The 16,820-nt window shown below is 37.6% G+C and overlaps 1 protein-coding gene across 2 annotated transcripts in view; it reads right to left on the bottom strand.

The window, feature by feature from the left end:
* The window catches only part of LOC118817074, a 55,135-nt gene that overhangs the window by 16,798 nt on the left and 21,517 nt on the right, over nucleotides 1-16,820 (bottom strand). For both annotated transcript variants that reach the window (XM_036583756.1, XM_036583757.1), the window contains one exon: nucleotides 3,623-4,069. In XM_036583756.1, the coding sequence (XP_036439649.1) occupies nucleotides 3,623-4,069 (447 nt within the window). The remainder of the gene's footprint in view (nucleotides 1-3,622; nucleotides 4,070-16,820) is intronic.

Here is a 16,820-nt window from a genome sequence, read left to right as displayed (position 1 = left end):
AAACAGGCACTGTACAAAACAGAAGACAGAATATTTAACAGTGTAGACGGTGTAGAGAGGCCAGTACTGTGGAAATACTGCCCTCTCCTGGCCAGTCAGGAACACTGTGGCTGCATTCTGAACCAGCTGGAAGTGTTAAATTGATGACTGACTGATTCCCGTCTGAAGAGAATTACAATAGCCAAGCTGGAATAACATGAACAAACAGACAACCACTTCCAAATTCTTAAATAAGAGGAACGTGAACAGTTACTTTGTCTGATTTGAGCTTGAGGTTTAGAAAGAGAATGGTGGGGCCTTATTGTCCTTCTTTTTTGTTGCTTTTAGCTGTGTAGTCCTTAGCTAATAAGCTAACAGGCAATAAAGTAACCTATGTGGCTTTGTGCCCACTCACAACATCATTCAAATACTGTACTTTTAAAATATTATATACACAGGGAGGTTCACTCAAAAGAGGCCCCGATTATTCTGTAATAACTCTCGCTAGGATGAAGCAATCTGAACGAAACAATGTGCAACGTGCTCCTCAGCATGTGGAGCTTCGAACAAGCCAGGATGCCCCTGTGTCAGAGTGATGAGGTAGACGCCGGACAGCCATCGCGACGTTTAGCGTTCGTTTGCAACTTCCGGGTTCATACCCCCGTACCCCTTCATGTGTCTGGAAGAAAATGGAGATCACTTCCAGCATCGCATGTAATGCAATCGATTACACATACGTCAAGGTATGTAGCGTATTTTTTTAATCAGATTGCTTCGTCCTAACAGGAGTTACAATAGAATATTCAGGGCCTCTTTCGAGTGAATCTCCCTGCATATATGTAATTGCTCTGGCTTATAAACAGCCTCGTCTGCTATTTTTGATTTTTTTAAATTGAAAAGAGTCTTTCACCAGTTCGCAATGGTTCCTGGATAAAGGTCATCTAACAAACTTCACTTGAGCTAATGATCAAGATGGCATCAGGTATTCCCTCAAAGGGAGAGTGGAGAGATACAGGCACTATAGAATATGTAGTAGTAGTATGAGAAAACACAATAATGGATCCTTTTCTCACATCTATATTCGACACAGTGGAAGTCGTCTCAGTAGGTAAACATTACAGCAGCGGCGGCGTTTACGAATGAGAATGTAGACTCTTACATTTTTACTTTCTTATTAAGGTATTTTTCCATGAAAATCTTCACTGAGTTGGTGGAACAGTTTTCATTTTCAGAGAGGGGCAAACTTAACAAGGTCTACAGCAGGGCCATCACTAGAGGTTTATGGATGGGGGGGCTAAGGCTTCACTAGGGGGTCTGGGGGGATGGTCTCCCAAGAGTTTTTTTTTTTAATGGACCCAAAATATCTGTTCACCATGATTTTTTTAGAGTAGCAACAGACTATTTGGTGTAGTTGGCGCACAGATATTCTGTCTGTCTGTTCATAGCGTATATTAAGCATGGATCTAATATGACTTTGCTATTCATCTACTTACAACAGGAACAAATCAGGCAGTACACAGATTGTAGATGAGTAACTGATCAGACTTCCTTCAGCCTGTCAGTCACTCTCCTTTAGTTTTGTTCCCTCGATCTCCTCGTCTATGTTTAGTAACATAATTTTTTAAAACTTAGATTTACCAAACATCAAGGCTCAATGAAAGATCACATTCACTCACGCACACACACACACACACACACACACACACACACACACACACACACACACACCTTTTCTAAGCCGCTTATCCTTCTGGGTTGTGGGGGGAGCTGGAGCTTAATGAGAAATCAATTTGTTACATTTTTTATTTGAACTTCCAAAAAATCTCACCTGACTGCCTTTTTGACTCTCTTACAGAAACATTTTGCACGTCCATCTACAGGCTGAGGAATTAAAATTGTTAACTTACTTTAAACACTGTCTGTGGCTTCTACTGATATGGCTTGTAGTGGCTTATAGTTTCAAGCACTGAAGACAAATATGAAAACAAAGCCATCAATAACACTATTTATTACATTATTAAAATCTTTCATGGAAAAAACTGACAAATTCCTTAATAAGGACATTAAAAAGTGAGTCCTCTACATCAGAGAAATTATAAAGGAGGACTTTGTCTACATTTCTATTTGTAAACACCTCTGCTGCTGTTATGATGACTTTCAATGCATCAAATACAGAAGCGTCAGAATTGTCTATCCACACTTTTTGTAAAATAAATAAATAAAATAATGATTCCTCTAATGAAACTGTCTCAACGTTCGCACAGAAAGTTTGCCTTATTTATTTTTTCACATAACAAAGCTTACACCAGGTATAACAGCAGTTAGCAGCACACAATTTAGAAGTCCACCAACCTCACATCTTCATTAAATTTAACAACTCCACATGTTGGTACATCTAATGCAATCAAAAAATTAATTTGTAATACTGTAATAAGTACATTGTAATAGGTGAGTAGCTACAAGTGTGGGTTTTCAGCAGGAAGTGAACACACAGCTAAGTAGCATGAATTCCATTTCCCACCATCATCCAGTATAAATGTGTTTGCTGCAGCGTTCTTCAAGATTTATTTTGTCTTACTGAATTCTGGGTCTGCCTTTGGTACACGGAAGTGTGTTTTCACTCTCACACTATAATGAAAAGCAAAAGCTTATGCATCACACTTCACATCACAGATGTGTTATATGATGCCACACTCAGCCAAGAACTCAGCAAAGACCCCCAAAGTAAACTGTGTCCAATTATCTCCATTTTTGTCATTTCTCAGTTTTTGACATAATGTGAAAATGCCTGTTGTCCTATACATTGTGTGTAAATTTCATGATAGGGTTGGTTGCTAGTTGACAGGGTTGGACAAAGTACTTGAACAAGTAGTGATGGTTGAATACTGAATGCACTGTCCTAAATGTATACAGCATCATATTCAATTACAACACATATAAAGTGACAAATACTGAATATATTTAGAATGCAGTTACAGTACATCCTGGTAAAGCTCACAGGAAAAACATTTATTTTTGTTTTTTTACTTGTTTTGCTGTTCCTCACTGTTACTGTTTTCTTCATTATCCTCTTACTACTGTAGTGTGGGGGGTGCAACTCAAAGTTCATGGGGGGTGCAACTCAAAGTTCATGTGCACATTTTTTTCTTGTTTTTTTACAAGAAAAAAAACTTGCTCTGTAACCCAGCTCACGTCTCTTCCTCCCTCTCTCACTCTCTCTCTCTCTCTCTCTCTCACTGCACACACACACAGCCCAGAGGTGGTTCCCAGTTTGACCCACTTGCAATCCCCCTTTAAAACTGATCTGGGCACACTACTGGTGCTGCTAGAACTCAAGTAGCTTTTGGTGCTTCCTCAGAGCTGAGCTTTGCATTAATGACACTGTGTCCATGTTAACATAAAAAACAGGAGCAGACAATGTAGCAGCTCACTACAACAGAAGTTTAGGAACTTGACATTCATAACAAATATCAGCAAATTAAGAATGAAAAACTTGAATAACTGGAGTATATAACAGTACTGATGTTTAGCAATGTGAATGTACAGGTTCAGTGTAGAAAGTCTAAGAGTCATCCTTGCAAGCTAACTTGTAATCCTGCTTCATGGTGCTCCTCTGTAGTACTTACTAAGACTTCACACTCACCTCAGCTGGGAGATGTAGGGCAGACACTGAAGGAAACTCCTCACTTCACTCTCTTCATCTGGCCAGCCTGTCAGCTCTACTGGTTTCTTCTCTGTTTGGAGTTTCAGCACTTCTAGGAAGAGGGAGCTCTTTCTCTCTGAGAGGTCAATGATCCAGACTGCAGGAGCTGACTGGTAAACTGGCTGTAATGCTGGAAGAACACTCCTGCCTGTCTGAGTCTCATAGTTCTTCACATATGAGTACAGATCCAGCATGAAATTCCACTGAGAGTCAGGATCTTCTTTATGAAAAGGGAAGGCTGAGTAGCTGCACACAGATGTCAGCAGTTCAATGAATCTCTCTCCTGTAGCTGAATCACTCTCTGCTGCTGCTGCTACAATCAGATTCAGCAGAAACTGAAACGCAGACTTTTTCTTTTGTTCTTCATGTGAAACAGAAAAACAAAATCTGTACAAAAAAAAGAAAAATGAGAAGAATTAAGTCAGTAAGGTTAATATATAATATACAGATTTATTTGAAAACAACAAATTATATTTGATGGTTTGATGGTTTCTGCAAAAATGTATATAATGTCCTGGAAATATTGGTATTAGTTCAGGAAAGTGTAAAGTTGGGATAATAATTCAAAAAGCTTTGTTTTATAGTAAATATACAAGAAATAAAATGTTTTATATGAGAATAAAGTTGTTTATAAATTGTGATCTGCATCTCCATTTATAATATTACAGGGTGCAAAACTCTGACATGTGTAGCCTCACTTTGCGGTAGCGCTCATCCGTCCTCATGTGACTCTGCAGCATTTCGAGCTATAAAAGGTTTGAAGAGACACTCACTAATATTTCCAGCACAACTAATTTCTAATTTCTCATTTTCCATTTTTTTTTGGTGAAGATATCTAACAATAGTCAGCACAATATTTTCCTGTTAAAAACTATAATCATCCCCTCCAGAAACACACACACTGTCTGCTGCTGCAAGACCTTTTTCTATGCTAGCTTTAGCTTATATGCTCTTTATCCTCACCTGATCTATTGAAAATCACGTCAGCATGTTTCAGTAATAAACCTCTTGTTTTGAAGCTGGAAGTAACTGCAAACATGACTGTGAAAGTGCGTTTGTGAGCTGTGTGATCAGGACTGTTCCTTCTCTTTAAATTATTCACACAAAAGAGATTTTCATGCCAATGACTCCCCTCACTGGAGAATTACACATACATGAGTGAGTGAGTCCTAAATCCACAATTAAAAGCTTATTTAAAAATGTAAAAAGAAAGTTTTCCATCATTATAGCAGAGTCACTAAAGAATTCAGCTATAGATGCCTGTGGAAGTATTATAGTTTCTAAATCTTACAACTCATTTGATCTTCTGAAACACATTTCCTGAAATCCGATTGATTTTTATCAAAACCTTCAACAGAATCTCAAAACTCTATTCCAGAGTAAATTCATTAAAATGCATCTGTCTGGAAAAAAGCAAACAACTGAATCTGAAACAGGTTAACTTTACTCATGAAACACTGATTTAAACACACACACACACACACACACACACACACACAAATTAAATATCAAATGTATAGAAACTACTCATTATCAACTAATGCTACTGCAATCAATTGAAAACATTTTTCAAAGACGCAAATGACTCTGTAACAATTTCACAAAGAGAAAAGGAGACATATGCAGGTACATAAATATGGTGGAGCCGATCTGCCAAAATTTTTTAAATAAATGACTCAGTAACTTAATATATGAATAAGAATCGCAAACAATAATGATGATAGATCTAAAAATAAATAGACGTACAAAGAAATTAATATATTAATAAATAAAACCTTACATAAATAAATGTCTGCATTATGTCTATTTAGTAATTTCCCCTCCTAACTCATTTTTGTATTTATTTATTTTGTTATTTATATGTATTCATCTATACTTTCTTTTTTATTCATTTATTTCCATAACTAATAATTTCTATATTTATTTATTTACCTATTTATTTATTTCTATAGTTCCTTGTCCTTATGCTAATAAAAGGGCTTTTTCTGCAAAATTCAGATCACACCCAGACATTTGGACGCCCATCTCACACACTGCTTGTGGAAGCCATCGAAAGTTATTTATGGGCAGGTTTGTCTGTCCGTGACTGCAGTTCTTTTTGGAGTTGGTGAAAGAACAGTGTAATCAACACTTGCTAAGCCTGAACATGAAAAACACGCCCCCTCATTATCATAGAAATAAAAAATGAATTTATGAAATAAATAAATAAATGAATGAATCAATAAATAAAGTGAACAACTGTTAAAAATATAGATACAGAAAAAAATGTTTAACAATGAACATAGGGATTAATAAAAAATATAAAAAATACAGATATAAACTGAGAAATATATAACCACAGACAAGGAAAATATATGTATAATTACAATATATACTTTATTTAGTTATTTTTATTTATTGATTCATTTATTGAGTAATTTATTTTTTAATTTGATTTATTTTTCATTTTAGCAGCTCTGGTCCGCCATACATAAAAGGGTGCTGAAGGAAAGAAAATAGGCCTACAATCAGATTATTTATTCATGGAGATATAAAGGGCTGTTCTTCTTGATTGCTTACACACATTTCAGGACACTGTGTCTCTGACCTCAAATAGTCACACACATTCTCTAAATAGAACTCACATTTAGCAGATTTCCCATATTGAGAGAAAATGAACGTCTGACTACAAAAACATGAGTAAAAATTTAATATTCACAACAAAACAGTGATCATATGAATTTCTACACATCAGGTTTTTCTCACTGCAGAGAGAAACTGAGAACACAGCCGTTTCAGTGAGTTTGTTCTGCTGTCTTTGGACTAAAGAAAATGCAGACAGACTAGAGGCAATAAGAAGACATTTTATATAAACGTACTGAATTATTCATTAATGGCTTTATTATTTGAGGTTTTAGTGTTGTTTTTGTTTTTATTGTATTACTGTGATACAAAATAGACACCACGTTTCCAAAATGTAAAAAATAAATTCAGACATATTTAAAACAGTTACAAGGTGTTGGCTGAATAAACAAACAAACAAAGGTAAGTATGCAGGCTGCTGTCTCTCATTTCTATGTGAGCATTAAAAAAGTGATCTACATCACATACAATGTGCTGTCGACACAGTGTTCTAAAAATCTTCTACAATCATCTAGAACGTGTTCTCCAGTCCTGATAGTTCCTGACTCTGATGTTCCTAAATGCATCCTCCATAACATGAAGCAGGTGATCTGCCGATGAGGATTTTGCTCATAGACCTTCAAAATCAAGAGAGGAAAACTTAAATTGGATTTAGAAATGGTGAAGATGGTGAAGACGGTGAAGACGGTCGGAGGTGTAAATCAGAGTCTTAGTTCATCCTGGAATGAAGCTTGTACGACTTCAACAGGGTCACACAGGCCCAACACAGAGCAGAGACGTCTACTGTTCCTCTCCTCCTGCATCCCTACTAATGTGAGACCAAATATTCTCTATAGGATATATATATCTGGTCTCTGACCAACCCAAACCCATCAGTAAAGACCATTATATTTTGGGCTTGGCTCTATTTTGCCCAGGAGTGTACATGCATTATACACTATTAGACACTCACATCTATCTCTCTCTATATTCATTCTATATTTTGATATATGAGAAATGACACTTTGACTTAAATTTTTCTTTATTCTCCCACTAATAGACCTAACAGTACCTGCAGGGCTGGCCCTTCTTTCACCGAGGCTAACTGCATTGCTTTCACCTCAAATTGTTGCCGGTAAACTGATCAACACTCAATATCATCCTAACACCTGACCTTAGGCAGATTCATTGGCTCTAGCCGCAGTGTTCACTAAGTCACATCGGGGGCTGGAAGCAGCACTGGGCGAGGACTCCATGGAGGACACAAGTTCAATGCCTATCGACCACTGCAGGTCGGCCATTTCCTCGGTTAATCTATGTGTGGGAGAGGGCGCTGCACCCCTTTGCTCTGCATGCTGCAAGAATGGGTCATCCCCTGGTCACCAATGCTTTGGGATGGCTCGCTGCTTTCTTTCACCATCTTCAGGAGAATGTACATTTCTCCTGGGCCCCCTAGCCCAGTTCTTTGCAGTGTCTTCTCATCCTCTGCTGTCCATGCGTCCCTCTGTCACTCCAGGCACCTCCTAGTGCTTCCTATCTGGCGCCCCGCTAAATCCTTGCACCGCCACTGGGATCATCCTCTCCTTGCCGTTTCTTCTGCCAATTCTGACACCATTGCAGCATGGGGGTGCACAGAAGGAGATTAGACAACTCAAAGTTTGGTCCATAGTGAAGCATTGTTTAGAATTGACACAGTAGCCGGAGTACAAGAAACGAAACTTGCCCTCTGGCTCAGATCATGTCTGTTCCTCCCTCTCTCCAGCCCGGTGGTGTGTCTGTTTGTAGTTACTGTGTATCTAAGGCTGTATGTTGTGCTCGGCCTAAAAAAAACCATGTCCAATACCTAAATCCACATTGGGATAAGCTTTAAAATGCTGACAGTATCACTGCTATCACAGTTATGCTTATTGGTTAAAATATTTTACTTATAACTCTGGGTTAAAGGCTGCTTCAGTCAAGGTGTCTCAGAGCAGCCAAGACCAAAGAGGGTGGAAATAGTTTTTAAATGTTATTCATTACACACTGATTTAAGGTTATTTCTCAGTAATATTTATTACAGATACTATACACTGGTTTTCTGAAAAAAAAAAAACTCCTATTGAGTAAACAATCTGTAAGGTTTTGTTTTGAAAGAAATTAGGAATCTAAACTGTCAGTGGAACTGGAATTGGCAAATCTCACACAATCCTCAACAGTATTCAGTAGTAGTTCCATTTCATCTTGAGATGAAATGTAACTATGAACATTTTCATTTAGTTAGCTAGCTAGAAAACGCATTAGTTAACTGGAAACACATCTCAATATATCATATTACAATATATCAGGTACGTACTGTGATTACGTTAAAAATTTTTAATGATACAATGTGTGATAGTGATGCCATTTCACTGTAACAAAATTTTTATATAACCTACGCTAAAACCTACGTCAAATTACGCTATTTTTGATGTCCTTTCTAACTGTTTTCTGATGTTTCTAACTGTTTTGATACTCTTACAAAACACTGTATTTCTCTATATGAGCCAGTACTGTGTAACTGATTGGTCGAGCCTGTGATCGATGTGCAATTAGTTCAGACTGAGCGCGGGAACCTAGAGAATGCACGTTTAGCTTGCATCACTTATATAGCAATGCAGCTGTGAGCAGTACGCATCGTGTCCTGTGTTTGCTTTAAAGCTAATATTCTCTATCATTCCCCCTCTCAGGGGTGTAACACAGACAATGTAAGAGCTTGCTACAAAGTAATTTTAGGAACTTGACATTCCCTACAAATATCATTTATTTGAGAATGAAAAACTTGAACAACTGCAGAATAGAACAGTATTGATGTTTATGAATGTGAATGTACAGGTTCAGTGTGGTTACCTTCACTTTAACCTGTCCCAGAGCAGTTTAGCTGTGTAGAGTAAGTTTCCATGGTGAACTTCCCATCTAAGAGAGTCATCCTTGTGGAATCAACAGGCCTGAGTTAAACCCTAAGGTAGCCTGCTAACCTGTAATCCTGCTTCATGATGCCTCTCTGTAGTACTTACAGAGACTTCACACTCACCTCAGCTCAGAGATGTAGGGCAGACACTGAAGGAAACTCCTCACTGTGAGGTGGCCTATGTACTGATGCATACTTTTTCACAAATATTTTTTGTGAAGTTTGCTCCTGTTTTTCACAAGTATTACTAGGCAGGAGTCTTAGGACTCAGGCCTACAAGGACTCCTATCTCCTGTCCCCCTTCTCTCTTTTAGTGTTTGAGGGTATTATCTGTACCACTAGGTGAGCGACTGTATTGTCTGCATTTGTTCTCTGAGATTTGTCTAAAGTGCACTGCATTTTCAAACTTCTTTACTTCAGTAACAAAGATATATCAATCTGGCATCTCTTTATTTTCTTGCTTGTTAAAAGGTAGGCCAAGACCGTCTCCTTCCCTCCATTTTCATATAACAGTAGGTAAGCGTCCTGCTAAGTCTTATAAACTTGCGGTTTATTGGTGATCTCACAGCAAATCTTACTGTGTGGTATAGCTGTGCTTTGTACTGTATCTGCTATGTGACGCTGTGCAGCACTCCGGTGAGCGGTATCCTTTAGATGCTAACAAGAAGGCCCTGTACACGTCTAATGTAAGCCTGTCTAATGCCCATGTTTTTCTCTGTAAATAAACTATACATTACTTAGGTAGTAAAAAATGTAGTCATTAATTTAGTTTGGTGGGTCCCATAAAAAGTAAAAACCAAATTACATTTCACGTTACATTTTGTCATTGTATGTTCTCAAACAGCCTGAACAGATATCAAAAACATATTTGTTGGCATTTGGCTTTGCTGGTAACAACATTTATTTTCTCTGTGTTCATGGCTGTTGCTGACCGATAAAAAAGTTAAAGGTATCTTAATTTTCTTGACAGACTGAAAGGTGCTTGAGCCTTAAGCTCTTTTAGTTTTGAACCAGAGCGGCTAGTGCACTAGATTGTACCTTTACATTAGGAATTTGGACTGGGCAAGTTTACAGTTTTTTACTCTTACAGCAGGTCTGGGACCTCTCAAACCCCCCACCAACCTCCCACCCCCCTTTATAATGAACTGCTGGTTACTAGTATAGAAAAGATGCATTATTCAAATTCCATGAAAATCTCAAAAACATACTTGTTTATCCAGCAATAAATCATGAAATTTAGCTGTGAATAATGGAAATATTCTGCTTTTAATTAGTTCTTTACCCAGGCCAAACATCAAAGGGGAGACTAGAGAATGTCCTTAGCACACATAGTGGACACTGGACCACTTTCTACTTCACCTTCACTTTCAAGTTAAACTTTGACATTTCAGTGATCGGGAGACCATCTTAACACAAAATCTCCAGTTGCACTGTTAAATTAGTGCAACTAAACCAGCTATAAACTTGCAGTAGGACATGGGGTTTTGGTTACGCAGTTCCATCACATCATTTCTATTTGATAACTGCAGTTACTATAGCATAAGCTTCCTTTATATTAACTGATTCAGTATATCATGATAACACGCCTTTACCTCTAAAGATTGTAATATAGTCTAATGTCACAACATTTTTCCTGTATTTCTTTTTTCCTGACATTCCTGAAAGCTTGATTTGCTGTACTGGTGGCTTTTATTTATTTGAATTTAAAAAGTTAAGTCTCGTTATTACAGACAGTGACCGGGCCAAACCACTGAACGTTTTCGCAGAGGGGTTACCTCAAATGTTGACAGAATGCAAGATGCGTTCCTGCTGATGCTGAATCTAAACCTAGTCTTTAATTATTATTTAACGGATGAAGCATTTCAATTAAGAATCCTAAAAAGCCTAAAAGACACATGAGAAAAACATAAGGTTACAGTTGTAGTGGGGTCCTGTCTCTTTGGGCCCTGGAAATATTTGTTAAAGATTTTCTTGTTCTCAGCATTGTCAATAATCATTCAGCCCTAACATTTTTAGCAGTAAACTACACAAAATCACTAAGTATAATATCAAATTCATCAGTATTTAATTTGTCCTTTCTTTACTTTTGTGCACTCCTCTTTAACACGTACATTCTTCCAATCTTAAAACCAACCAGTTACAGCAGTGTCCTTCCACTGAAAGCTCCTCCCAAGGATTTCACTGATACTATGTTCCCCTTCAAAGAGACACTAACATTTAAACAAGCAACTACCCAAACTCACCTTAACTGTTTTACACATTTCTTTCTCATGAGAAATTAGCTGAAGGAGACGTTTCTAAGATTAGACACAACACACTTGCATAATGAAGAGGAAAGTCAAAGGAAAATAAGTGAATAAGTTTCCAAAACTTCAAAAAAAAAAGTTCAAAACTCAACTAAAAGATTCAGACAATGGAACTTATAACAAGCATGCAAGACCTGGTAGACCATCAACTGTCCCATCAGATAAACAGTAACTAAAGTTTTCTTTAAGACAGAGGAGAAAATCAAGCTCCACTCTTGATTCAGATTCAAATGGATGTGAAGCCGTCAAGAAGCCATTTAAGCTAATTGCCAGGTTTAGAAGATGTTCCTTGAGTATGGCAATTACCAAACTGTGCTGGACACCAGGCCTGCACTAAAACGCTGAAACTGGACATCTCAGATGTGGATTAAAGTTTTATGGACTGATGAACTTGAAATCGTAAGTAACAGAAGGCAGTATGTGCTCTTTAAACCATGTCTACTACCATCAGTGAAGATGGTGGAGGATTCATGCAGGATTCATGCTTGAATGCTTCTGCAGTGGGGTTTATTTTGAGCCTCTTTACTTCACAGACGTCAATATCACTCCATTTATGTTGAAATGGCTCTTCAGATTGATGGCGAGTGTGTTGAATATGGTTCTTTATAGCACCAAAAAGGGTTCTGCTATTGTTACAAGCCTATAATTGCACTAATACTTGTCTGAGAAATAACAGTAAATTGTTCCGTGAAGTTCCTTCTAACATTTTGCAAACCTGCACGCAGAAAAATGACGTCTGGAATTGCGCAGTCCATCCACTGTTCGGATGGAATTCTTGTGTGTGAAAGCAAACCAGCGATAATGAGCCCCTCCCCCAAACGAGCCCAGAATCGGTCCTGAGTGCGGACTCAGGTATTCGGGACAAGTGTGAAAATGTCCTTAATCTAATACAGCTTTCCTCATAAACTCTGGACAGTAATTCTGTTGTGCTTAGATTTGTTTTTCATTTCCTGTTTTTTAGGTCTTACTGTCCTAAACAGTAATCTGTACCCAGACAAAACAGAAATCTCCTCACATCAATAATGAGACAGCAGAGCATCACTCAAAGAGATTAAACAGTGCTGTAATCAGATCCTTGTTTGGTCTGAGTGCAAAAAACCTGCAAAGTTTCTGTGTCTGGGCTGACAGTTATTTACAAATCGCAAATTACATTTACCCCTCAATCTCACCATACAGATAAAACCACATCATCAGAGACATCTGTACAGTCAGTTCATCACAGAATGCAGCATGGCTCTGCTCTCTCTCTCTCTCTCTCTCTCTCTCTCTCTCTGTTTGTCTCTAACTGTGTGAAAGCAATTAAAAATAAAACGTCTGATTGTGTATTAAGTAATTAGTATGAGTACCAGTGAAATATATCACAGTAAAGAAAATCAAAGTCAGATAAACTGCTGTTGTTGAGAATGATTTTAATGGTACACACTTTAAAAATAGATGGTTCTTCAAGGGTTCTTTAGTAAAGAAAATGGTTCTATATGGAACCATGAACACTCAAAGTACTATTTGCATGGTTAAACGGTTCTTTGCATCTTATAAGCGTTCTTCAGATTGATGGATAATATACTGTGGATGGTTCTTTATAGCACATTTTTGAAAATGGTTCTATATGGCACCCAAAAGGGTTCTGCTATTGTTACAATGTCAGGCTTATAACAAAAGAAGAACAGGTATCAGTAAATTTATACAGTTTGAAGGCAGTGTATGTAATGTTTACTGTCCCTAGATGTGAGCTAACATTCATGGAGCTGACAGGCAGCAGAGCTGTCAAGAAATTATGAATTAAGTAATCTACCTGTTATTTTACTCAAGTAATCTGTGTTTTATACATACTTAATTAAACAGTAACAAACTCTGCACAACCATTTAGGGATTCTAAACTATTTTGTCGGAAACAGATAAACTGAAGCGTTATGTAATCATTTAACCATGAAACGCATGTAGTTTTATGCAAACCTTATGCCTTATACAGTTCACTGAAAGATGTGTAAATATGCACTAGTGAGACACTGATCAGTCTCAGCACTCAGAACTTTTTTCTCATGTAATATCACGTTTGGCATTAGTTTTGTCTGATTATTTTTATTATTACAGATATTTTCATCGATGTAGTCGAGTCAACTTAGAAACATCTTCCAGGTTGTGATTGAGGATACACAAAAAGAACCTGATTATTCAAGCAGTTTTCCAACAAACTATTTTGTCTTTTGCTAATGCTTTTACATGTACTCCAGTACACTTTTTCTACAGTAACAGTACTTTTACTTAAGTAGGTATTTTCAGTACTCCTACCACCACTGTTTATATTCTTTTTTTGGACTGTTATAAGTTAGACATTTAAAATAAAGTCGGGGCATTACGTTCCTCCCAGAAAATGAACAAAACCAAGACAGCAGCAGTCAGCTGACTTATCTATCAAGTATAATCTTTCATTTGTAAATAAACTCTGAATACTTTAAATAAAACTCAATTTACACTGTTTTCCTTTTTTCCCTTCTTAAGGGTGTACTACTGCACGCTGCAGAGCAAATATTAGTTGTTTATTAATTAATTAATTTATTTATCCATTTATTAATCCATGTTGAAGAGAACATATTTTCTCTTGTGCTCAGCATTTATTGCTAGAAACATTTGTATGCAAATCATTTAAAGAGTAACTACATCCCACTACTTCAACTACACCTCACAACTCCACCCCTGGCTCAACTTTGAACAATGCTCAAAAATGGGAGGGGCACGCTGTGAGGGGCACTGCAATGATGTACGGGTTTGGAGGTGGGGCTGTGAGGGAAACCAGGTGGGCTGGCCTGCTGTGTTTTTAGAGCTAGCGTATGTTAGCTACCTGAAAATATGGTGAGTGACAGAATCAAACAGCACTTCTGCAACTGAGAGTCTTACGAGGCTGATGATTTTTCTCTACTACCATCCCCATCCTTGACGAGGGAAGGCATTTCTGATCAGGCAGTGCGTCTTGAACTCAGCATGAGTCACTGACTCAATCCACCGAAGAGTTAACATAGTGCCGGGAAATGAATGGTAGAACATTCCCTAAACCCATGACAGCAGGCTTCTAATGATCTGTTCAGCAGGTCCATATTCGATATAACTCGAGTCCTGATTTCTTAGATGCGCTGAATTCCAAATTTCTTTGAACTCTGTCTAAGTTTCACTCAGTTTGACATCAAGGTCACACAGACCGCATCACCGGTCAGCCAGTGTTTGCTGCAGTGGCCCTAAATCCTTACGTCCTGCAAGCCGTTCATGGTACTTGCCAAGGTTGCTTCCAATTCAGTTCCCACTCAAATTAACATTCCCCTTTATTAATCGAACACTTGGTCGTGCAAACTCACTGAACAGAAATCTGCTGTTTGGATGAAAGGTTGACACAGTCAGTAACAATGGCATTTAACGTTAACCTTTCCTGAACCGTTTTGCTTTCCATAGTTCCAGTGTTGCTTGCCGTTGATGTCTGTTCAGTGAGTGTGTGTGCCCGAGGGTCTGAGTTCTGAAAAGTGAAATGGACGCAAGACCAGCTTTATGGAGACTCGCAAGAATCCTCACTTAATCGTTCCAACATCTTTATGACAAACTGAGCTCAGATTAACTGTGTTATTTACAGTTGGTACAAACAGCCGGCATATCGCAGCCTTGTGAGGTGGTTCTGGGGGTATTTAGATCAGTGCGTGAGTGTGGTTACCTCCTCGCTCTGGGCTCCTATGCTTTCATATTTATGAGTGCGGCAGGAGTAGGGTGTCATCAGGGGACAGTAACGTTGTTTGACAGATTTACATACTGTGGTGTGTCATGGTACTTTGGTACGAAGACATGTCACCTGCACCTATAGCAGAGTTGAACCAGAGGGGCGCTGCAGAGGCAGAACTGACCACAATAAAAATGATCTTTTTACAGCTTGGAAAGATGTGCTCATGTTTTAAGGCTGGTATATTTTATTATTACAGAGCAGTGCATTTCAGCTGTTAATGTAAAAAAAAATTTCCACGACCATTTGTGATTTATTAATGACTCAGACACACTTCAAAGTTGCATACACATATTCAAACATGCACTTGTTTCTACAAATTAATTGTACACAAATGCTGAGAACTTTTTTTAAGAACAAATTTTGAATAATATTTAATTACGTTTTATAAATAAGGCACCTGGAGTCACAATGTCTACAGAGGAAATGCATCCATTTTAATTACTATCCAAATCACCAGTAAACCTACATGTGTCTTCTGAGTTTTTAAATAAAAAAAACATTTCTTTGGTAACTATTTTGCCTTTTGAAAACACACTAAATGTACCGCTTTACCAAGAATCCATAAAAAATGTTTATTCCAAAACCTTCTCAAAACTTTCGTAAAACAATGTGTCTGACATTAGCCTGCGTATTCATATCCACTTCATATAACAACCTTCTGTGATGTAGCTTTTAGAGGCATTAAACTCTTCAGATGTCTGGTTCTTATCACCACCACTGTGAACAATTCTGAATTTCTCTAGAATTACACATTTCACATCAAACCACTCTGATTTTTTATAATCAGTTATTATACAGAAATTTTGAAAAATGGTAGAAATTCCCTCTAACTTTTGCTGGTCCCAGTAAACCTGTTGGGCGAGGTTCCTGGGAGGCGGAAATTAGGATCAAATCTAATGAAACAGCCCAACAGTTTAAAAGTACTGAGACATAAATGATACACTGAAACACAAAATGTCAAACTACGCCCACTGCAGAAGTTATAGAATTGTCTTTGATTTAGGGCCTGGCAGCGTATCTAATATTTACAAAATATTAACAATCATTTTTTTGGCGATACAAAATTAGGCATCATGAAAATTGCAGTGGTCTTAAAACACCTCTTAATGTACATTTTAAGTGCATATATGTTCACGCAGTTAAGCTTCCCAGAGACAGTTGTGTGGCAGTCAGATGAGCCCTTCTTTTGTTGTGAAAAAACGTCATTCACCACCTCATACAGTATTTGATTATTTACTTCAAATTATGATTTAGACAGTCAGAAAATTAACTCTTTTAAGGAATACAGAAAGAGTGCTTGAATATCAAAAAATATATCATTCATTACCAAAAAGTGGAAAAATGTTGAGACATCCACTTTTATTGATAACGCTCAGCTCACCTTCAATTTCACTTTGACCACTAATGGTTGCTCTCAAAGTTTCCTTTCATCATGTGATTTGATATAAAAAGAAACCTTGTGGGTTTGATGTCTCTGTTAGACTGTTAGAAACAGAACTTTCTAAGTAACACAACACACAGGTCAACTCCCAGTGTGTGGCACAG

Source organism: Colossoma macropomum, unplaced genomic scaffold (genome assembly GCF_904425465.1).
Source record: "Colossoma macropomum unplaced genomic scaffold, Colossoma_macropomum, whole genome shotgun sequence".
NCBI lineage: Eukaryota > Metazoa > Chordata > Actinopteri > Characiformes > Serrasalmidae > Colossoma > Colossoma macropomum.
Note: the sequence above shows the minus strand (reverse complement) of the source record. Positions and strands in the feature narration are given on the sequence as shown.